We start from the raw sequence: 19,010 nt of genomic DNA, 5'->3' as shown, positions 1-19,010 counted from the left end.
GGGCCTCATCTGAGAGGTCAGTTTTGTCAGAGACGACACACTTTCACGGGCCTCATCTGAGAGACAGTTCTGTCAGAGACGACACTTTCACGGGCCTCATCTGAGAGATAGTTCTGTCAGAGACGACACACTTTCACGGGCCTCATCTGAGAGACAGTTCTGTCAGAGACGACACACTTTCACGGGCCTCATCTGAGAGACAGTTCTGTCAGAGACGACACGCTTTCACGGGCCTCATCTGAGAGGTCAGTTTTGTCAGAGACGACACTTTCACGGGCCTCATCTGAGAGACAGTTCTGTCAGAGACGACACACTTTCACAGGCCTCATCTGAGAGACAGTTCTGTCAGAGACGACACTTTCACGGGCCTCATCTGAGAGACAGTTTTGTCAGATACGACACACTTTCACGGGCCTCATCTGAGAGACAGTTTTGTCAGAGACAACACACTTTCATGGGCCTCATCTGAGAGACAGTTCTGTCAGAGACAACACACTTTCACGGGCCTCATCTGAGAGACAGTTCTGTCAGAGACAACACACTTTCATGGGCCTCATCTGAGAGACAGTTCTGTCAGAGACAACACACTTTCACGGGCCTCATCTGAGAGGTCTGGGGTTTGCGGGAGTGGACGACCGCACGTGTAAGGGAGAACCCAGAGATCGGGAGCCGACCCCCGGTGTGTTGGCTTCACAGCAAGCTGACCAACATGGAGACGGAGGCGCAGGGGCCATGCTCTCTCCCTCTCTCTCCCTGTTTCTATCCAGTAAGTAAGAAAGCAGAAAGCGGGGCTGGGCGGTGGCGCACCCGGTTAAGGGCACATAGTACCAAGCACGAAGATCCACACAAAGACCCGGGTTTGAGCCCCACCCCCTCCTGCAGGGGGAGAGAGAGCTTCACAGGTGGTGAAGCAGGGCCGCAGGGGTCTCTCTGTGTGTCTCCTCTATCTCCTGCTACCTTCTTGATTTCTGGCTCTCTATCCAATACATAGAGATGAGAGAGAGAGAGAGAGAGAGAGAGAGAGAGAGGATGAATGGCTAGGGCAGGGAGACAAAGACCTGCAACCATCCCAGTGGCAGCAGGTGAGGGCCGGACGCCGGCTGAGGAGAGGCTGTGAGAGCAGCGGAAGGGGCTGGCCTGAGGTGGGCGTCTGGCGGTCGGGGCAGAGGACGGGGCTGATCTCAGGTCACCGTGGGCAGAAGCTGGCATGCAGGAAGGAGCCCCAGGAGGCTCTGCTTATCCGAGATCATTTAAAGAGCAGAAGCCGGAGCACAGTTTCCAGGATCCAGTTGGGATGAGGAGGATAAAGACACAGGAAAGAAAGAGAGTGACTGACAAAGCCGGGCCTCGGGAAGGCACCACTGGAGCACAGGTGGGGGGATCCCCACGCAGCCAGGAGAGAAATGAAAGGCTTCTTCCTTGGAGACAAGAGGAGACTGAGAGCCAGGGAGGCAGAAGCAGAGGTGCACTCACACACACGCGGCTTCAGCCAGCCGGCTTCTCCTGCTTCGTCCCTGGAAAGGCCAGGAGTTAGAGGGTAGGAGGCTGTAAAGTGGGCCAGAGAAGAGCAGGCACCTTAGAAAAATACCTGAAAAGGACAGGACAGGACAGGACAGGGCAGGGCAGGGCAGGGCAGGGCAGGGCAGGGCAGCACGGGACAGGAAAAGACAGGACAGCATAGAACAAGACAGGACAGCAAGGACAGGACAGGAAAGGACAGGACAGGACAGGACAGCACAGGACAGGACAGGACAGGACAGGACAGGACAGGACAGGACAGCACAGCACAAGACAGGACAGGACAGCACAGCACAGGACAGGACAGGACAGCACAGGACAGGACAGCACAGGACAGGACAGCACAGGACAGGACAGCACAGGACAGGACAGCACAGGCCAGAACAGGACAGGACAGCACAGGACAGGACAGCACAGGACAGGACAGCACAGGACAGGACAGCACAGGACAGGACAGCACAGGCCAGAACAGGACAGGACAGCACAGGACAGGACAGCACAGGATAGCACAGGCCAGGACAGCACAGGACAGGACAGGACAGGCCAGGACAGACAGCACAGGACAGCACAGGACAGGACAGGACAGGACAGTACAGGACAGGACAGCACAGGACAGCACAGGACAGGCCAGCACAGGACAGGACAGGACAGCACAGGACAGGACAGCACAGGACAGCACAGGACAGGACAGGACAGCACAGCACAGGACAGCACAGCACAGGACAGCACAGGATAGGACAGGACAACACAGGACAGCACAGGACAGGACAGCACAGGCCAGGACAGGACAGCACACAGGACAGCACAGCACAGCACAGCACAGGACAGCACAGGACAGGACAGGACAGCACAGGACAGGACAGCACAGGACAGCACAGGACAGGACAGGACAGCACAGGACAGGACAGCACAGGACAGGACAGCACAGGACAGCGCAGGCCAGGACAGGACAGGACAGCACAGCACAGGACAGGACAGCACAGGACAGGACAGCACAGCACAGGACAGCACAGCACAGGACAGCACAGCACAGGACAGGACAGCACAGCGCAGGACAGCACAGGACAGCACAGCGCAGGACAGCGCAGGACAGCACAGCACAGGACAGTTATCTTATTCTGTTAGGTGCCTAGTGCAGAGGACAAATGTTTAATGAACAGGAACCAAAAGGCAGGGGCAGAGCAGATGAGAACTGGGATCTTAGGGCGAGGGGAGCTAGGAAGACTATGTAGGTCTGCTCCTAGGGGCTCATGACTTTAGTGGTTTCCGCTTGAGCTTGACGGCTAACTTTGAAGTTTCCCCACGATAGTTTCAAATTAGTCATCATTCATTTTTTATGATTTTTCAGTTAAAGAGTCACATCAGGAGGATCACTAACAAACGTTGAAATAAGAAAATATAAGACATTTCGTGGTCCGGGAGGTAGTGCAGTGGACAAAGTACTGGATTCTCAACCATGAGGTCCCGAGTTCAATCCCCAGCAGCACATGTGCCAGAATGATGTCTGGTTCTTTCTCTCTCTCTGCCTATCTTTCTCATGAATAAGTAAATAAATTCTTTTTAAAAAAAGAAAGAAAGAAAAAGAAAATGTAGGACACATAGAAACATTTTAGCAGGGAAAAGTGCTGACAAGCTCGGGCTGTGGACTGCAGGGTAATCTTAAGCACAGGTCTGTGCTTCTGTCCGTACAAACCTGACACACTGCCTGGGGCCGCCGAGCAGTCAGGAGAGGTGACCGATATCTTCATCGAGTGAAACTGGAATCCCTGCTTGCAGAAAACGTAAGCTAATGCCATGCTCAGAAGAAGCAGAATGTTAACACCATCCTTTTTAGTTGCTGTGAAGCCATTTTCTCTAATAAAGTCTATGTTTTCAGAAGGGGGAAAGTTAGTTTTGGAATTGTGTTGCCAAGTTAAAGTTGCATTACACAACCTCCAGTTCAACTCTGGGGGCAAGAAAAGGTTGAAGCCGATGAGCTCGGAGACACCGTCCTTGGCCGAAGCACAAAGCGTCCTATAACTTGTGGAGTCCAGACTGGCCACTGTCCAGCCGTGCTCTCTCTGCGGCCGCCCTGTTTACATGACTTCTCTGCTCACCTGGACTCTAGGTCCAGTTTGCTAAAAGCCCCAGTGTTGCAGGTTGCTCCCCATTCAGATTTATGACGTGTGTTTTCTTTTGGATTTTCCTTAACTTGGGTCCCCCTCTCCTTTCCCCCCCGTCCTATGCTGTTCTGTGCTGTCCTGTCCTACGCTGTCCTGTCCTACACTGTCCTGTACTGTCCAACAAGGATCAGAAAGGTCAGAAGACGTGTTTGGGCTCAGTAGGTGGCTCCCACTCCCTGAAGTGATGCTCCCGGCTTTGTACCAACCAACCGTCACAACCACCAAGGAACAGAGCGGCCTCCTGTTCTCACTGCAACCATTTTGGATACTCCCATCAAGTCACCCTAAAGCTTTTTATCATTTTCCATAAGCATACATCTTGAACAGGTAAGTAATTAAGTGGATGGTGAGGCCTAAATCCAGGCGCAGAGGTGGTCAAACAGTCCAACTGACGGAGCTCACCACTGGGGCTCCGCCTGACGGCCAGCGCTGCTAGAAAGGAGGGTGGGTGCTGGTTCCTCTCCCTCTCGTGTGAATATTGATCTCTCTCTCTCTTCTCCCTCTCATATGGATCTCTCTCTCTTCTCCCTCTCATGTAAATATCAATCTCTCTCTTACTTCTCCCTCTCATGTGGATCTCTCTCTCTCTCTCTTCTCCCTCTCCCTCAATGACTTTTCAAAACAAAAGAGAGCCAGGCACAATGCTATTTCTATTTCTGTTCCTCCATGGTCTGATGCCAAACCAGCTTCCTGGCCTGGCGTCCACCACCTCAGAGGAGTGTCCTTTGCCCCAGGTAGGCAGGGCAGGCCAATGGTCACTGTCTGCCCACACTCTCAGCCTCAGCCTGTGTGTCTGCTCCCAGAGACTGCTTTCCCCCACTCTGCCCAGTCTGTACTACAATCACAGTAAAGAACAATGGGCAAAAAAAGGAAAAATAAATATTAAAAAAAAATAATAGAAACATTTATTTTAACTGTTATTCAAAAATCCATGAACTATAAAGGTGTGCTCAGCTTTCTTTACAATGCTACTTTATTCAGAGCCAAAGAAATACCTCAAACTACATTTTTGTCCGTAAGTTCCTGAAGACAGAAAACTGGTGAAGAATAGTGAGCATGTTTGTTGATATTTCGTTTATAGTGACTTGTAACAACTTAGCTAGCAACAGACTACTACTAAAGGAATAGTTCTCTTTCTCTAGAGAACTATTTTTTTAATTTACTAACTAATTCAAGTCAGTCTTGAAACTAAGCACAGTCAGTGTCTAAGTTACAGCATCACACTTTGCAGTTGAACGGTTTCATAAATCTAGATGGAAACGGTGGAAATAGAACATGCCTGAAAAGCAGAACTCGCAGACACCCCCACACGACAGGAGAGAGCAACACCTAGCCCACGAGTGAACAGAAATACTGGAGAGCAGCATTTACTCGGTTCATCGCCACAGAACTCTCCAGATTCAAAGGAGGTCTCGAAACTTTACATCAGGCTCAACCTGACGCTGTTGACTGGCTACGGAAGAAGGGCAAACGCTAGAAGAAGAACTGGTCAGCCGACCTTCCTTCCTATCTGCGGAGGCCTGTTGTTGTTTTGATGACCTTGGCACGAGGAGACAGAGAGACTGCTGCAGAACTAGCTCCCCAGGAAACAGCTGTTTGCTTTGGTTTTGTTCTGCAGTCTTCCTTTGACATGCACTGCGATCTGCCAGTGATATCTAGTCTCTCCCGTAACATACTTGAGCTGAAAACGTGGCTTTCCGTGAAAAAGATACGGACACTTGGCGGCACACGCCGCGTGTCATGGGTGGGGGATGGAGGACAGCATCACCAGGAAAAGTGTCCGGAGGATCCCAAGGCTGCCACAGACACAACACGGAACCTGCTAAAAACATTCAGTTTATTTCACTGACCAGCAGTTCCTCGATTCATTTTGCCGTGGGAAGTAGGTTAATGTAAGGCTGGAGGCAGCAAATGCTCTCACTGGGGTTGGGGGGGGATGACTTTCTAAAAGCAGACCTGTTGCTCCTTTTATGAATTACAAGCTGACTAGAAGACAAAGGATCACGTCTGGAGTCAGAGCTCATGCAAAATTCGTATTTATGTATTTACTTTCTACCAGAGCACTATTCAGCTCTGGTTTAAGGTGGTCCTGGGGGATTCACGAAAGGCTTTTGCACAACTGTTATGCTGTCTCCCCCACCCTCATGAGAAATTTTACAAGATTCAAGTACGTAGTTTTTGTTTTCCTTACCAGAGCCCTGCTCAGATCTGGTTTCTGATGGCGCAGGGGATTGAACCTGAGACTGTGGGCTGCAGGCGGGCGAGTCTCTTAGCAGAACCATTCTGCTGTCTCCCCTCAAGTAGGTAGCCTTCTGCTGAATGCCTCTGGTCACTCTCCATATAGTAGCACCATGCTCACACAGCACAAATCTCGGCCGCAAAACCCACTTGGCTCACTACATCATCTTCTTTCTTAATTTTTGCCTCCAGGGTCATCGCTGGGGCTCGGTGCCTGCACTACGAACCCACTGCTCCTGGAGGCCACTTTTCCCCTTTTGTTGACCTTGTTGTTTATCATTGTTCTTATTATTGTTGTTGGATAGGACAGAGAGAAATGGAGAGAGGAGTGGAAGACAGAGAGGGGGAGAGAAAGAGAGACACCTGCAGACCTGCTTCACCGCCTGTAAAGCAACTCCCAGGGGCTCGAACTGGGATCCTTATGCCAGTCCTTGCACTTTGTGCCACCTGTGCTTAACCTGCTGCGCTACCGCCCAGCCCCCAGTCACCACATCTTCTAAACCACTTAGTAATAAAACTATATGAAAGAAAGACTGGCCTTCCTATAGGAAATACTGAGAAGTCAATCATTTGTTTTAGCTTTTAATTTGGCTAAAGTTTCAAGTGTTAGAAAACTCTAAAAGGAAAAAGAAATCTCCAAAAGCCCAAGGAAGTCATGAAGAATAAGGCCTGACAATTTTTTGAAAGTAAAATGTTTATTTCCTTAAGAACAACGACTTGCGTATGATCTGACCCTTAATTCGGTAGAACTTCCATAGGAAGTTTAAAATAGCCTGGATCTTCTGGCGCCTGGCTGAGCCCACTTGCTACAGGGCGCCAGGACCTGGGTCCAGTGTCCTGCTCCCATCTGCCAGTGAGAAGCTTCATGAGCAGTGAAACAGTGCTACAGGTGTCTTTCCTTTCTTTCTCTATCTCCCACTCCCTCTCTTAACTTCTCTCTCTATCCAATAAAGAAAGAAAGAAAATACTAAAAAAAAAAAAAAAAAAAAAAGAGGAAATAAGAAAAAGGAAGGGAGGGAGGGAGGGAGGGAGGGAGGACAGCCATTACTCAATAGGCACAGTACTCGACACTTTTACCAAGGTCATAACCTTACAAAGCTGACGGATTCAGGGCTGGGCGCTAGCATTCTGCCCATGCGAAAGGGCTTCCATGCCCGAGATTCTGAGGTCCTAGATTCAATGCCAAACACCACCCTAAGTCAGAGATGAGCAGTGCCCAGAAAAAGAGTCTTGCAAAACGATGGCTTTGGTAATCGGACGAACGCCAAGTCACCCTGGCTGACCTGCTGGAGCCTCGGGGTCACTTTCTCCATGCAGTCAGTAAGATCATGAGCGACCGGCAGTAAGGCGTAGACATCACAAGCGCCACCTACAGGACAAGTCCTCTTTGTCCCTATTTATAGCCTCTTTGCAAATGCCGTCCGCACTTTCTTTATGTCCTTTTGCTAAGCAGGACTAAGTCTTTCTGTGGTGGGTCCTCTGTGAGTCAGCAATGAAATCCCAGCTCACTGCACTTCCTGGGCCCCGTGCCTCCCAGGGCGACTCTACAGCCTCGTTCTTCTTGCCCAGAGTTGTCAGGGCTCCTGGTGTGTGTCCCCTCTGGACACTTTCAGGACATCTCCCGTGGGACCCCTTCTGTTTATGGACATGGGATTGCTACATACACATATGGCCACTGTCAGCTGCCTCCTGCTCCCATTTTAACAACAACGATGAAGGGCTACGGTTCAAACACAAACAATATAACAAGGCAGCATATGATTCTCATTTCTAAACTTAAAGAATACAATTAATCCCTGTTTCCTGCAATTTGACAATGAAGAAATGGAAGAAGCAAAGAAAAATTCTAGGGAGCATTTGGAGGAAAAAGAGCAACGTTAAAAGGAGTCGTGACCGTGGTTCTCTCCCCACGAAAGTCTGAAAGGAATCGTCCCCAGTTAGTTCCAATCAACACCTGTGAGCTGTACGTAACCACGAGAAGCCCAAATGAGTAAAAGGTGTTTAACAAGTGAGCAGGCGTCACGGACAAGCAGTCACACTTCAAAAACCCCTGCAGACTCACTCCCTTTAGACAGACTGAGAGCCACGAAGGCTTGATCCTAAACCCCGCGTCCACCCACCCACTTTCTCGGACCATAAAAATCTGCCTTTTGAAGATAGCTGACATCTCAAGAACTTTGGCTGTTGTGATACAGAGAAGAGGGGGGAGTTTGTGAAAGTGCTCCAGCTCTCACTGTCTAGAGCCAAGTAGTGAGGCTGCTGTTTCTTCTCCCTGGAACTAGGCAGCATGGGAGAATGATTGGAGACGGGAGAGGAGTGTGCTGTGAGTCAGAGAACTAGAGAGGGTGAAGGTCACGGTCTTCCCTGGCTTGTGGTGGAGGCAGAATTGAGGAGAAGCAGTTCAAAGACCCACAGCAGTTCTGCTGCCATGAACAGAGGCGGGAAAGCAGTGGGCCACTCACCAGCCCAGCCCAGCACAGCCCAGCCCAGCCCAGCCCAACACAGCCCAGCACAGCCCAGCACAGCCCAGCCCAGCCCAGCACAGCCCAGCACTGCACTGCACTGCACTGTACTGCACACGTTGACTCTGCTGTCCTCTGGCTCATGAAGGGAAAACCTGCAGAAAGCGTGAAGGCTCGTCCTTGTTCAAGTGAGCCTCCATCTCTGTATTTATAAACCACCATCTATTTCTAGCTTGTCAGTGACTGAAGAAAGGTTCTGATTCTTTAAGGGGACAGGACAGAAAAGTGCAAACTTACTTAACTGTTGACTTTAAGTGAGTGGTGATTGTTCATTTCATGAAGTCTCTCCAAACTTGGAAGGACAATTTCAAATGCCCTGAAGTCAAGTGCTAAGTGCTGCGTGCAGATCAAAAGGTGGAGCGGTGACGGAGGGCAAGTCTCTGCTCTCAGCTGCAGCCGAGTGTGGCCCCTTTCAGGACGGGATAGCCTGGAGCAGAAAGTCCTTGGATCTAAATGTCAGTGTGTTCTTTAGAATCGTTATTGTGATTATTTTTAACTCAATCGTTCTCTCGACGAAAAAGCCACACAAGGCAGTCTGTTCCTCAGAGACCAGTGAACTCCACGTCAGAAAAGCGAAGGCACCAAGACAGGAAGATCCCCGTGAAGACGCCAAGTACCAGCTCTGGCAGCTCACATCTAACACCTTAAGCAAGACTAGAACTTCAATGCCAGGTAGCTAGGACAGCTCTTTAAGGTGTTTTTATGTCTCTTCTGTAGTAAGTGGAGACAGATCAGTGATAAGCCCTGGTTTTTCAGAGGTGTGATATTGCAATCATGATCACTCATTCTAAGTATTCTATAAGAAAAACGAAAACACAGGCCAGACTTTAAACAAGATCAAGAGTAGACATGAGTGCCTGTGGGGACTCAAAGACAATCATGACATAACAGTGGAAAGCACTGCCTTTCGACAAGCTCACCAGTGTGTCCTGGAGCCTCCCCTCCCCAGAGCCCTGCCCTACTAGGGACAGACAGAGAGACAGGCTGGGGGTGTGGGTCCACCTGCCAACACCCATGTCCAGCGGAGAAGCAATGACAGAAGCCAGAACTCCCACCTTTTGCTCCCCATAGAGAATTTGGGTCCCTGCTCCCAGAGGGATAAAGAACAGGGAAGCTTCCAGTGGAGGGGCTGGGACAGGGACTCTGGGGGTGGGAGCTGGGTGGGATTGTAACCCCGTTATCTTGCAATCTTGTCAGTCATTATTAAGTCAGAAAGGAAGGAAGGGAGGGAGGCAGGCCGGCCTTTGTGGGCAGACAAGTCTGGGTTCCTAGGTTCAGTGATTCCAGCCGTACACAATAGGCAAGTTACTGAGCTTCTTATGCCTTAGCTTTCTCTACTTTATTTCTTTTAAATATTTTGTTCGTTCGTTTGTTTGTTTATGAGAGGGATAGGCAGAGAGAGAAAAAAACAGACATCACTCTGGCACATGTGATGCCGGGGACTGAACTCAGGACCTCATGCTTGAGAGTCCAGCACCTTATCCACTGCGCCTCCCAGACCATGTTTTCTCTTCTTCAAGACGGGAAGACAGTGCTGCTGTGCAGTGAGTTACGCGGAGCACTCGATGAAATACACACGGAAAGTGCCCGACAGGGTGGGCAGCATAATGGTGAGGCTCCAGAGTCCCAGCTTCTGTGCCCAACGCCACCATCGGCCAGAGCTGAGCGGGGCTCTGGGAACAAAAAAACGTGCGGGCCCTGCTCAAGCATGCTTCCGACAGGAAGTGGAACAAACAGTGGCCCTCCCTGTTTTAATGCACCGCAGCCCTCGGGGCGGAGACAAGGACTGAGGAATAATAGCTGCAGAGTTACTAAGCGCTTGTGCGCACCCAGGAGTCAAGAACGCATTTCAGATCAAAGGGGCAGACCGGCCATCGTCATCAACGGGGGTTGGAGGACCCAAGCCAAAAGTCGCCGCCCTCAAGGACATATGAGCCGAAGCAGATGTCAGTGGCCACGCACGGACGCAGAGGCAGCAGAGCCACTGGCCGAGCCGTGAGCAACAAACCCACCCAAAAAGCTTAAGAAGCAAAGGAACAAAGGAAGTAAAGCTACTTTCTGCACCGGATTCATAATCCGGGTTTGGAGAGCGGACACTCTGGGCCCAGCCAAGAGCAGGGCCAGCCCAGAGACAGCATAATTGGTCAGGGGCTGCCCGGTCCACAAGCAGCCCGAGGGAGCCCCCGGCTCTCCGTAAAGCACGCTCACTGACAGCAACCAAACTTGCAGCAGAATCTGCTGCGTCCTCAGGGTAGGTGATGATGTCCATAGCCAGTGGGGGGGGGGGGGGGGAGGTCAGTCATGCTACAAGTGTCTCTCTGAATCTCTGTTACATGGTCATAAAGTGTGAAGTTCCAGGGCAAATTTTTCTAAGTTGTTTTCCACCAAGTAGTATGACAATCCCTTCAAGGACAACTTATTCCAGTAGGCAACTGGGGAGAGAATCCAGAGGCACGTGACAAAGTCACGGCTGGTCATTTTCTAAGCTACTGCTCTTGTGGGGACTGTTTCTATGGCTTCTCTGTTCCTTCCAAAATGCTCTGACTTAATCAGCCCTTAGGCAACCCATAAATAGCTTAGTTTTACTCATCTGGCTTATAAAGGATTCATTTAGTTAAGTCAGATGTATTTTTCTTCTAAGGGCTATGCACATTAAATGATAGAAATATGAGTGATCATTAATGGAGGCCAATATTTTACTCTTGTCTTTAGACCATAAAGACATCTCCCTCTGACCTGGCTGAGTCAGCACTTTCCCCTGTAAGCAGATCGGTTGATAGCCAAACCTGTGTAGAACCCAGTAACAGTCCGGAACAGAACTGACCCAGTCACATGTGAACCACAGAACCTGTTCTCAAACTCCAGGAATAGTGTGAACTTGCTTCCACAGGACAGCAAAGTCCAACAAGCAAAAGGTACCATGGACACAAATGGGGTTCAAGACCTTGGACTTGGCTTGAGAAATCAGTCCCATAAACAAACAGAAACATCTGCTGATGTGAGATTAAATATAACAGTTAAGAAAACTTACTCCCTGCTGAGCAGTACTCCAAGTATAAACTAACCTCTCTCTCTCTCTCTCTCCCCCCTCTCCTCTCGCCTCTTCCCTCTCTCCCCGCCGCCCTCTCCCCTCCTAACAAGACTCGGGGTGGAAACTAAGACAGGGGGAAACTCCCTCTGTCTTCTTACTGGAGAAACTGTCGTGCAAATATCTGCACAGCCTAGACTGAATCCCGGCTGATCTCCGTGATACGCACCTTCACCCTTTACGTTACAAGGACTGTAAACTCGACTTACTCGACCAGTGCACCATAAAAGCGCACTGATCCTTGAAGCCTTAAGATGCTTCTTACAGTGTAAAGTGGGGACAGGCAGTGTGCATCCAGTCGGACACAAACATTACCCTGCACAGGGATGCGGGTTCAGCCCCTCACGCATCACCTGCAAAGGGAAAGCTTCACAAGCAGTGAAGTGTGTCTGCAGGTGTCCTCGTCCCCTCGATTTCTCTGTCATATCAAGTAAAAGAGAGAAAAAGAGCCACCAGGAAAGCTGGATTAGCAAGATAACCCTGGTGGCAGCAACAGTAATGACGAATCATAGAACATACTCTCCTGCGAGGCGGGGGAGAAGCAGCGGGTCCGGGCGCGGCTTTGTGCGTGGAGAAACCGCAGGCAGACGAGCGCTACTCATCTTGATTCATCTTGGCAACACATGCAGCCGCAACAATTTCAGGTCTGAACAGCTACTTCATGAGAACAGGTCCCCACCTCAGAGGGAAAGCTTTGTGAATGGGGAAGCAGGGTTGTAGGCGTCTCTCTCTTTCTCTTTCCCTTGCCATCTTCCCCTTCCCTCTCCATTTCTGGCTGTCTCTACTCAATAAATAAAGATAAATAACAATAATTTAAAAAACAGAGTCTTTGCTCATTCCTCTCCATGGTCCCTGGTCTTCTTTCATAGTGATTTTGAGGATGGACATTGGAAGTGCTTGAAAGCCTGCTTTGAAGTCTGTGTTACTCATCCAGTCTTGAAGCACTTCTATTTTCTGTTCATCTAATCGGCAACATGGCTTGAATATTCCCTGCCCCTTTAGAAGAGAGAAGAAAGGCCCCTGGCAGCTTTAGCCCACTGCAGCCCTCCACAGCCACACTGTAACCTTCCGACACGGTCAGACTGCAGGATGGCGTAGTCTCTAGAAAGCCTATATAAGGGATCCTCTCTAAGAGAGACTTCCAAGCCATGTTCCTCAGCCTCAGGACAGCTGTGATTTATTCTGTAAGCTGACGAGGCCAAACATTACTGTTTCAACCATTATAAACAGAATAGTCAATGTTAAACGTTCACTTGCTAGAGCCACTAGTTGGGCTTTTATACACAGAGTAATGTTGGAGCTGGCAGCTGGGCAGCCCGTTCTCTGGTCCGTGTGCTCTATCCTGACCTAGTCTCTGGTCCTTGCGCTTTGCGCCATGTGCATTTAGCCCGCTACACTACTGCCCAACGCCCTCTCTCTCCCTTTCTATTTCCTCTTCCCCTCTTAATTTTTATCTGTCCTTTGAAGAAAAAAAAAAAAAAAAAGGAAATCACTTCCCAAATCAGTAACTTCGCATTCTTTCATTCAGATCCTCATACTCCTAGTCTGTTGATGTTATGAGCTGTATCAGGCCTGTTTGACCAAAGCAGTTTTAAGCTTTCTTCTTTTTTGTTTTGGAGTTTTTTTTTTCCCTTTCTTTCTTATTTGTTTATTTATTTACCCTTTTGTTGCCCTTGTTTTTTTATTGTCGTTGTAGTTATTATTGTTGATGTCGTCGTTGTTGGATAGGACAGAGAGAAATGGAGAGAGGAGGGGAAGACAGAGAGGGGGAGAGAAAGACAGACACCTGCAGACCTGCTTCACCGCCTGTGAAGCGACTCCCCTGCAGGTGGGGAGCTGAGGGGCTCAAACCGGGATCCTTACGCCGGTCCTTGCTCTTCACGCTGTGTGCGCTTAACCCGCTGCGCTACGCCCGACTCCCTTAAGCTTTCTTTTGCCAGACCTGGCAAATCTGACTGCAGAAATTGCCTCCCTGCAGCAGCAGCAGTGGCAGTGTGGTAGCAGCAGTGGTGGTGAGAAGTGTTATAGGAAGTAAAGTTGTTCACGTTCCACTTAGACAGCGGGACTTTTCTACTTGCTTCCTGTTTGGTCTACTCTTTTCTCCATTTGTATGAGGAGCTAACTGGGATGAGAAGTCACCCTGTGGATGTACTGTGGGGAGTAGGTAGGTTTTGTATTTGACTTTCGGAAGTCTGGCTCCAGAGTCTACACTGTAAACACACTATCTAGATGTTTCCAGAGACCGAGACCCCATGTATCCATGGCAACAGAAGGGCCATTAGCAAGGGAGAGACACTGGAGGGAGGTCTCATTCTCTCCTACAGAATGTTCAAAAGCCAGGAAGTACACATTATCAAGAGCAGAACTGTCCGATAGAGGACATGGCTCAAACAGAAACGACACAAACTTTGCTTCTTTGCCCGGAGAGGGGTCAGCCTGCCAGGTGAGCCAGAGTGGAGACTAGAGACAAAGAGGCCTCAGTGACTGCGGACAAGGAGACTCCTGGACCCTCCTCTCACAAGAAAGAGCCAGAGTGGAGCAGAGGCTAAGGAAGCACCGAAGGCAGCTGGGGTGTGAGCAGCTAAGCCGGGAGTGGTGGGTCTCTGCAGCCCATGCACAGGTGTGACTTCAGTCGCTGCCACCTAAACCAAAGCCGCTAGAAATGCTTGTGAATGTGTCTGTCTCCTTGGGTGAAAAGAAACTGCAGAGTCCACATGCACCGGGGAGGCTCTTATTCTGCACTCTCTTGATGCTCTACTTTACTCCTGAGGTGCTGAGGCAAGATGGTAGAAATGCCACAAAGCCCAAACATTTTGCTAAGTTTAAATGGCCATAACTTAAATGGATTCTTTGGCATTGACAAGATCCAGTAGCCTGATGACACTGTGCTGTTTTATTTTTAAATCTAGGAAGATCTGCCTGTAAACCATTTTTGTAACGGAGTAGACATCTAAACGGGGTGAGCAAAAACATATGGGGGTTCTGGGGAGACTGCTGTCGCTGTGGTGCTGTCCCACACAGAAGACGCCTCTCTGACGGCTCAGTGCGTCATCTAGAGGTGAAGCGTAGTACACCGCCATCAGTAATCTGGTAGGAGAATGTGATCAAACCGCTTTCTCTTGGACAAAACCAAAAGTAAGAGACAATCATCATTTCAAGATTCAATTGTTAAAAAGCTGTATTCAAATAAAATCATGGATTTAAAGGAAAACGCACCCTTATCTGTACACAATGCTAAGCACAACACTCCAAAGCTACATAAGGAACTTAATGTTCAGAATTTCTCTGTGAATCAACAGCATCCAGGGATGATGAGAGTCGGTTACTAGAAATTTACTGTATGTTAGAATTCAGTTTACGATTCAGAGGATTTTAAAAATCTGTGTCTGTTATGAAGCTTTATGGGGTTTATAGTAGAGACAAAAACAGAAATAAAAAGACTGAGAAACAGAAAATGCCAGAGATGTTTCCAGCCTCGTCAAGAGGGGCTCCTTTCTCCTATCGCTGCTGTTTACCTCCTTTAACACAGCTCATCTTGCTAGAAAGACAACTCTATTTCCTGGGGTCTCTTTCAAACACAAATGTCTGACGGGCAGCAGTTTTATTGGGCAGACCACTGTGTCTGTGAGTCTAAAGAAGAATCAGAATGTGAACTTCATGGCGGCAGCAGTTTTGCCCAGAATAATGTCTGTCATTCAGTCGGTTCTTGGTAAACTTTTATTGAATGATAACATTAAGATCTTTTATTAAAATAAAGACAACTACTTATGAAATTAGTCTATTTTTTCATTTTAAAATTGACAATTTAAGATAGTTTTTATCAAAAGTTTTTTATCATCTCTATATACAAGACTTTCTTAAAGCTTACTGGTGGCCAACCTGCAGACGTGTGCAAGGTAGACCCTCCCTTACAACCAAGAAATATAACTAGTCACGGGCCCTAGGGGCACACCTATAATAGACTTGCTAGTTTCTTTCCACCCTGAGATACTTAGTCTCACCTGCTTGATTCCTATTCTCTCATTCCTATGCCTTAAACATTTTCTCCTGCCTCATAACTGACGGGCTGTCAGCCACCAAGCTGTAGATGCTGCCATGACGCCACCCTGACCTCCCTGGGCAGACGCCCTCACCCGTGTGTCCTGGTGCCTCCCCTCCCCAGAGCCCTGCCCCACTAGGGACAGACAGACACAGGCTCGGGGTGTGGGTCCACCTGCCAACACCCATGTCCAGCGGAGAAGCAATGACAGAAGCCAGAACTCCCACCTTCTGCTCCCCTTGAATAATTTTGGTCCATCCTCCCAGAGAAACATTAGGGGAAAATGACCAGAGGGCTCTGAAATCCAATTCTGTCAGGATCCAGAGGGGAAAAGGAAAAAAAAAAGGAAAGATATTCAGAAGTAGTAATAAGTGTAGCTGTGACTTAAAAAGAAAGAGAAGGCAGGACCATAGAATAAACGTGCAAAAATACATATAGGTAGATAGACAGTCACAGTCAATTCATACTTGCGACCTTGGGAGAATCACTGCAGTTTCCAATGGAGGAAATGGGGACACAGAGCTCTGGTGTGGGAGTGGTGTGGGATTGTGCCCCTGTTATTTTGTAATTTTGTAAATCACTAATAAAAATAAAATAAAAATATAACAAAAGAACACACCAAAGCTCACCAGTCTCCAGCCACACACTAGGGCTGAGCAGTATTCTGACTCCCCTTCCCTTTCTCACAAAAATAAATCAACCAGTCAATCTTTTTTCTTCTTATTGATCACTGATTTAATAGGATCTTCCCAAACAGCAAAACTGATCTATGGTTCACAGCCACGGTCAGTATCGAGTCCTGACACCCAACATTGAAGCTCTGAGCTCCCTGAGAATTCAGAGAATTAGTCGACAGGAAGCCAGTCTTTATTTCTATTGATATAAAAGTCTATCATCTGGGGAGGGAGGGGAATAACATAAATTCATATGATCCTTCTAATTCCAAATTGTATTTATTTAATAATGACCTAAGATTGAAAAAGACAAATAAGTAAGTAAGTGCCTGAAGCCTACCTAGATGAGTGCTGTGCCGTCTAGATCACGGCAACTCATAAAGCAGCTGGTGGGTGACCCTGCTGGTCTCGGGGTTTTAGAAGGCTTTTTTTTTTTATTTCAAGATGATCCACAAGATCACTGGATCACAGGGGGACAGTTCCACACAGTTCCCAGCACCAGAGTTCCCTGTCCCCCTCCCCTCCACTGGAAATTTCCCTATTCTTCACCCCTCTGGGAGCACAAACCCAGCATCATCGTGGGGTGCAGAAGGAGGGAGATCTGGCTTCTGAAATTTGCAGGGTGCTGGTGTATACTGTTGTCAGGTCTACACTCAGGCACAAACAGCAGACAGGGAAATGAGCTGTGTTGTCTGTATTTTATACTAAAAGATCCTATTTATCTTATGCATTAAAGAAAGAGAAAGAAAATGCTGTTTACTGCAAAAGTTCCAGTGTTTTATCAACCATCACTGGGAGTCCAGGGGTAAGCCCGGGGACATGAGCCTCACAGCGTAATATCTGGACACGGCCTGTGACTTTATACGATGGTTTTCTTTCTTTTTTTTTTTTTAAATAATTTATTTCTTTATTGGGGAATTAATGTTTTACATTCAACAGTCAATACAATAGTTTGTACATGCATCACATTCCCCAGATTCCCCTTTAACAATACAACCCCCACTATGTCATTCATCATCCTTCATGGACCTGTATTCTCCCCACCCACTATACGACGGTTTTCTTATTCAAACCAAGGTGGCACCAAATGCCACTGACTTACGGTCATGTTCCGGTCCCAGATCTGTATGCTTCCATCCTGACAGGCCGCGGCTAGAAGGTTCCCCTCTCGGCTATATGTGCACGTGGTAGGAATCACTTTTTTACCCTGCGCTGTCCGCGGCTTAAACACACTTCTTTGCTTCTTTGGATTTTCAACATCCCATGTTCTCACAGTCCTTAAAAAGAAAAAAAGTCCTTAAAACCCCTAATAATGGCTGTTTTTTAAACAAAATTAAATAGTTATTCTTAAGTAATATACAACGTACACTGTAAAAAAAAAGATATTCTCCGATACCAGTGCTGCAAATGAGGTTGCACACTGAATAAAGTGGCACTGCTGTGAAGTCAAGCAGTAAGTGGTGAACTGTACTTGCAGTCTAACGGACTTAGCGGTTCTGACCCGCCAACGCCATGGCGCCCAAACAACTCGTGGGGCTGGCGGAGCTGGGGTGGGACACACACACACACACACACACACACACACACACACACACACACACAATTCTGGTGGTGGGTGTGATCACTCAAGCCCACAAAATGTGTGTGGAAGGGCTCCTGGGGCCTTACAACTCTGTTAGCATGGGAAAATCACTCATAAAACTTAGAAAGATGTTTGAAAAGAAATCTTTGTGTAACCTAAGGTCATAAAAAGAACCCGTGTCTGACATCTGCTTGAACGATGTGGTAAAAGGCCGCGGTTCTTCACTGTCAGCAGTACCGATGGCGCACGACAGTCCAGACTCAGCACCGCTTCGTTTTGACTGCCAGGACACCAGTGTGGTCTGAACTGTCTTATCTCCATTTAGCGATGCTGCCATGATTATTTTAAATTTCATTTACTCTACAGGGAGAGAAACTGAGAAGAGAGGTAGCGATTGAGAAGGAGAGAGACCCCTGCAGCCCTGCTTCACCACTCGTGATGCTTCCCCCCTGCGGGTGGGGACCAGGGGCTTGAACCTGGGTCCTTGTGCACCGCGATGTGAGCACTTAACCAGGTGTGCCACTGCCTGGCCCCTGATGCATCCATAACTAATATGCAGACAGTTGAGAAAGATAGTGTGTCCTTTCTTTTTGCCCCCAGCTATGCAAGGGTGGAGATAAAATGATGGCTGTTTCTCTTTTTCTGTAATCAGACATCTTCAGAAGGAAGGTGATACTTGAGAATTATGACATGAGAGGCCCCACAAGCATAGACTATCATTACCATTATCTGGCTTGTGTAAAGTTCTTCATCCGTAAAAGAAGGCTTGTAATACCAACAATGAGGAATTATGGGGATTAAGTGAGATTAGAGACGTAAACGCATCTAGGCCAGGACTTGGAACACAGCAGTTCATTCTGTGCTTCCTCTGCAAGCCATAAAGAAGATCCGAGAGCTCATAAACCCGTTTATTTCAGTGGTGCATTGGCAGGGTGCGTAGACGTGCGAGACGCAAGCGTGTGTCGCTCTGAGGACCACTTCTTCCTCTGTGGCCGAGCCTCTGACTCTCTGCCTTAAAAAGGGTGCTACAGTGCCAGGCCACCAGGTCTCTGTCAAAACACTTGATGTTGAAGAACACGTATTTTGAAACTTGGGGTGAGATCTGGCTTTATAAAATTAAAATGGTGTTACATTTAAAAAAAAAAAAAGTTTTAAAAATAGAAGGAGCGCCTAGTTGGGTCTCTCTA

General features: G+C 48.3%; 1 protein-coding gene across 1 annotated transcript in view; it reads right to left on the bottom strand.

Annotated features, from left to right (window-relative positions):
* The window catches only part of WDR70 (WD repeat domain 70), a 136,925-nt gene that overhangs the window by 37,612 nt on the left and 80,303 nt on the right, over positions 1-19,010 (bottom strand). Inside the window, exon 9 of the mRNA XM_060190966.1 lies at positions 17,344-17,518. Coding sequence (XP_060046949.1) covers positions 17,344-17,518 — 175 coding nt within the window. The remainder of the gene's footprint in view (positions 1-17,343; positions 17,519-19,010) is intronic.

This window comes from Erinaceus europaeus, chromosome 5, assembly GCF_950295315.1.
Source record: "Erinaceus europaeus chromosome 5, mEriEur2.1, whole genome shotgun sequence".
NCBI lineage: Eukaryota > Metazoa > Chordata > Mammalia > Eulipotyphla > Erinaceidae > Erinaceus > Erinaceus europaeus.
Note: the sequence above shows the minus strand (reverse complement) of the source record. Positions and strands in the feature narration are given on the sequence as shown.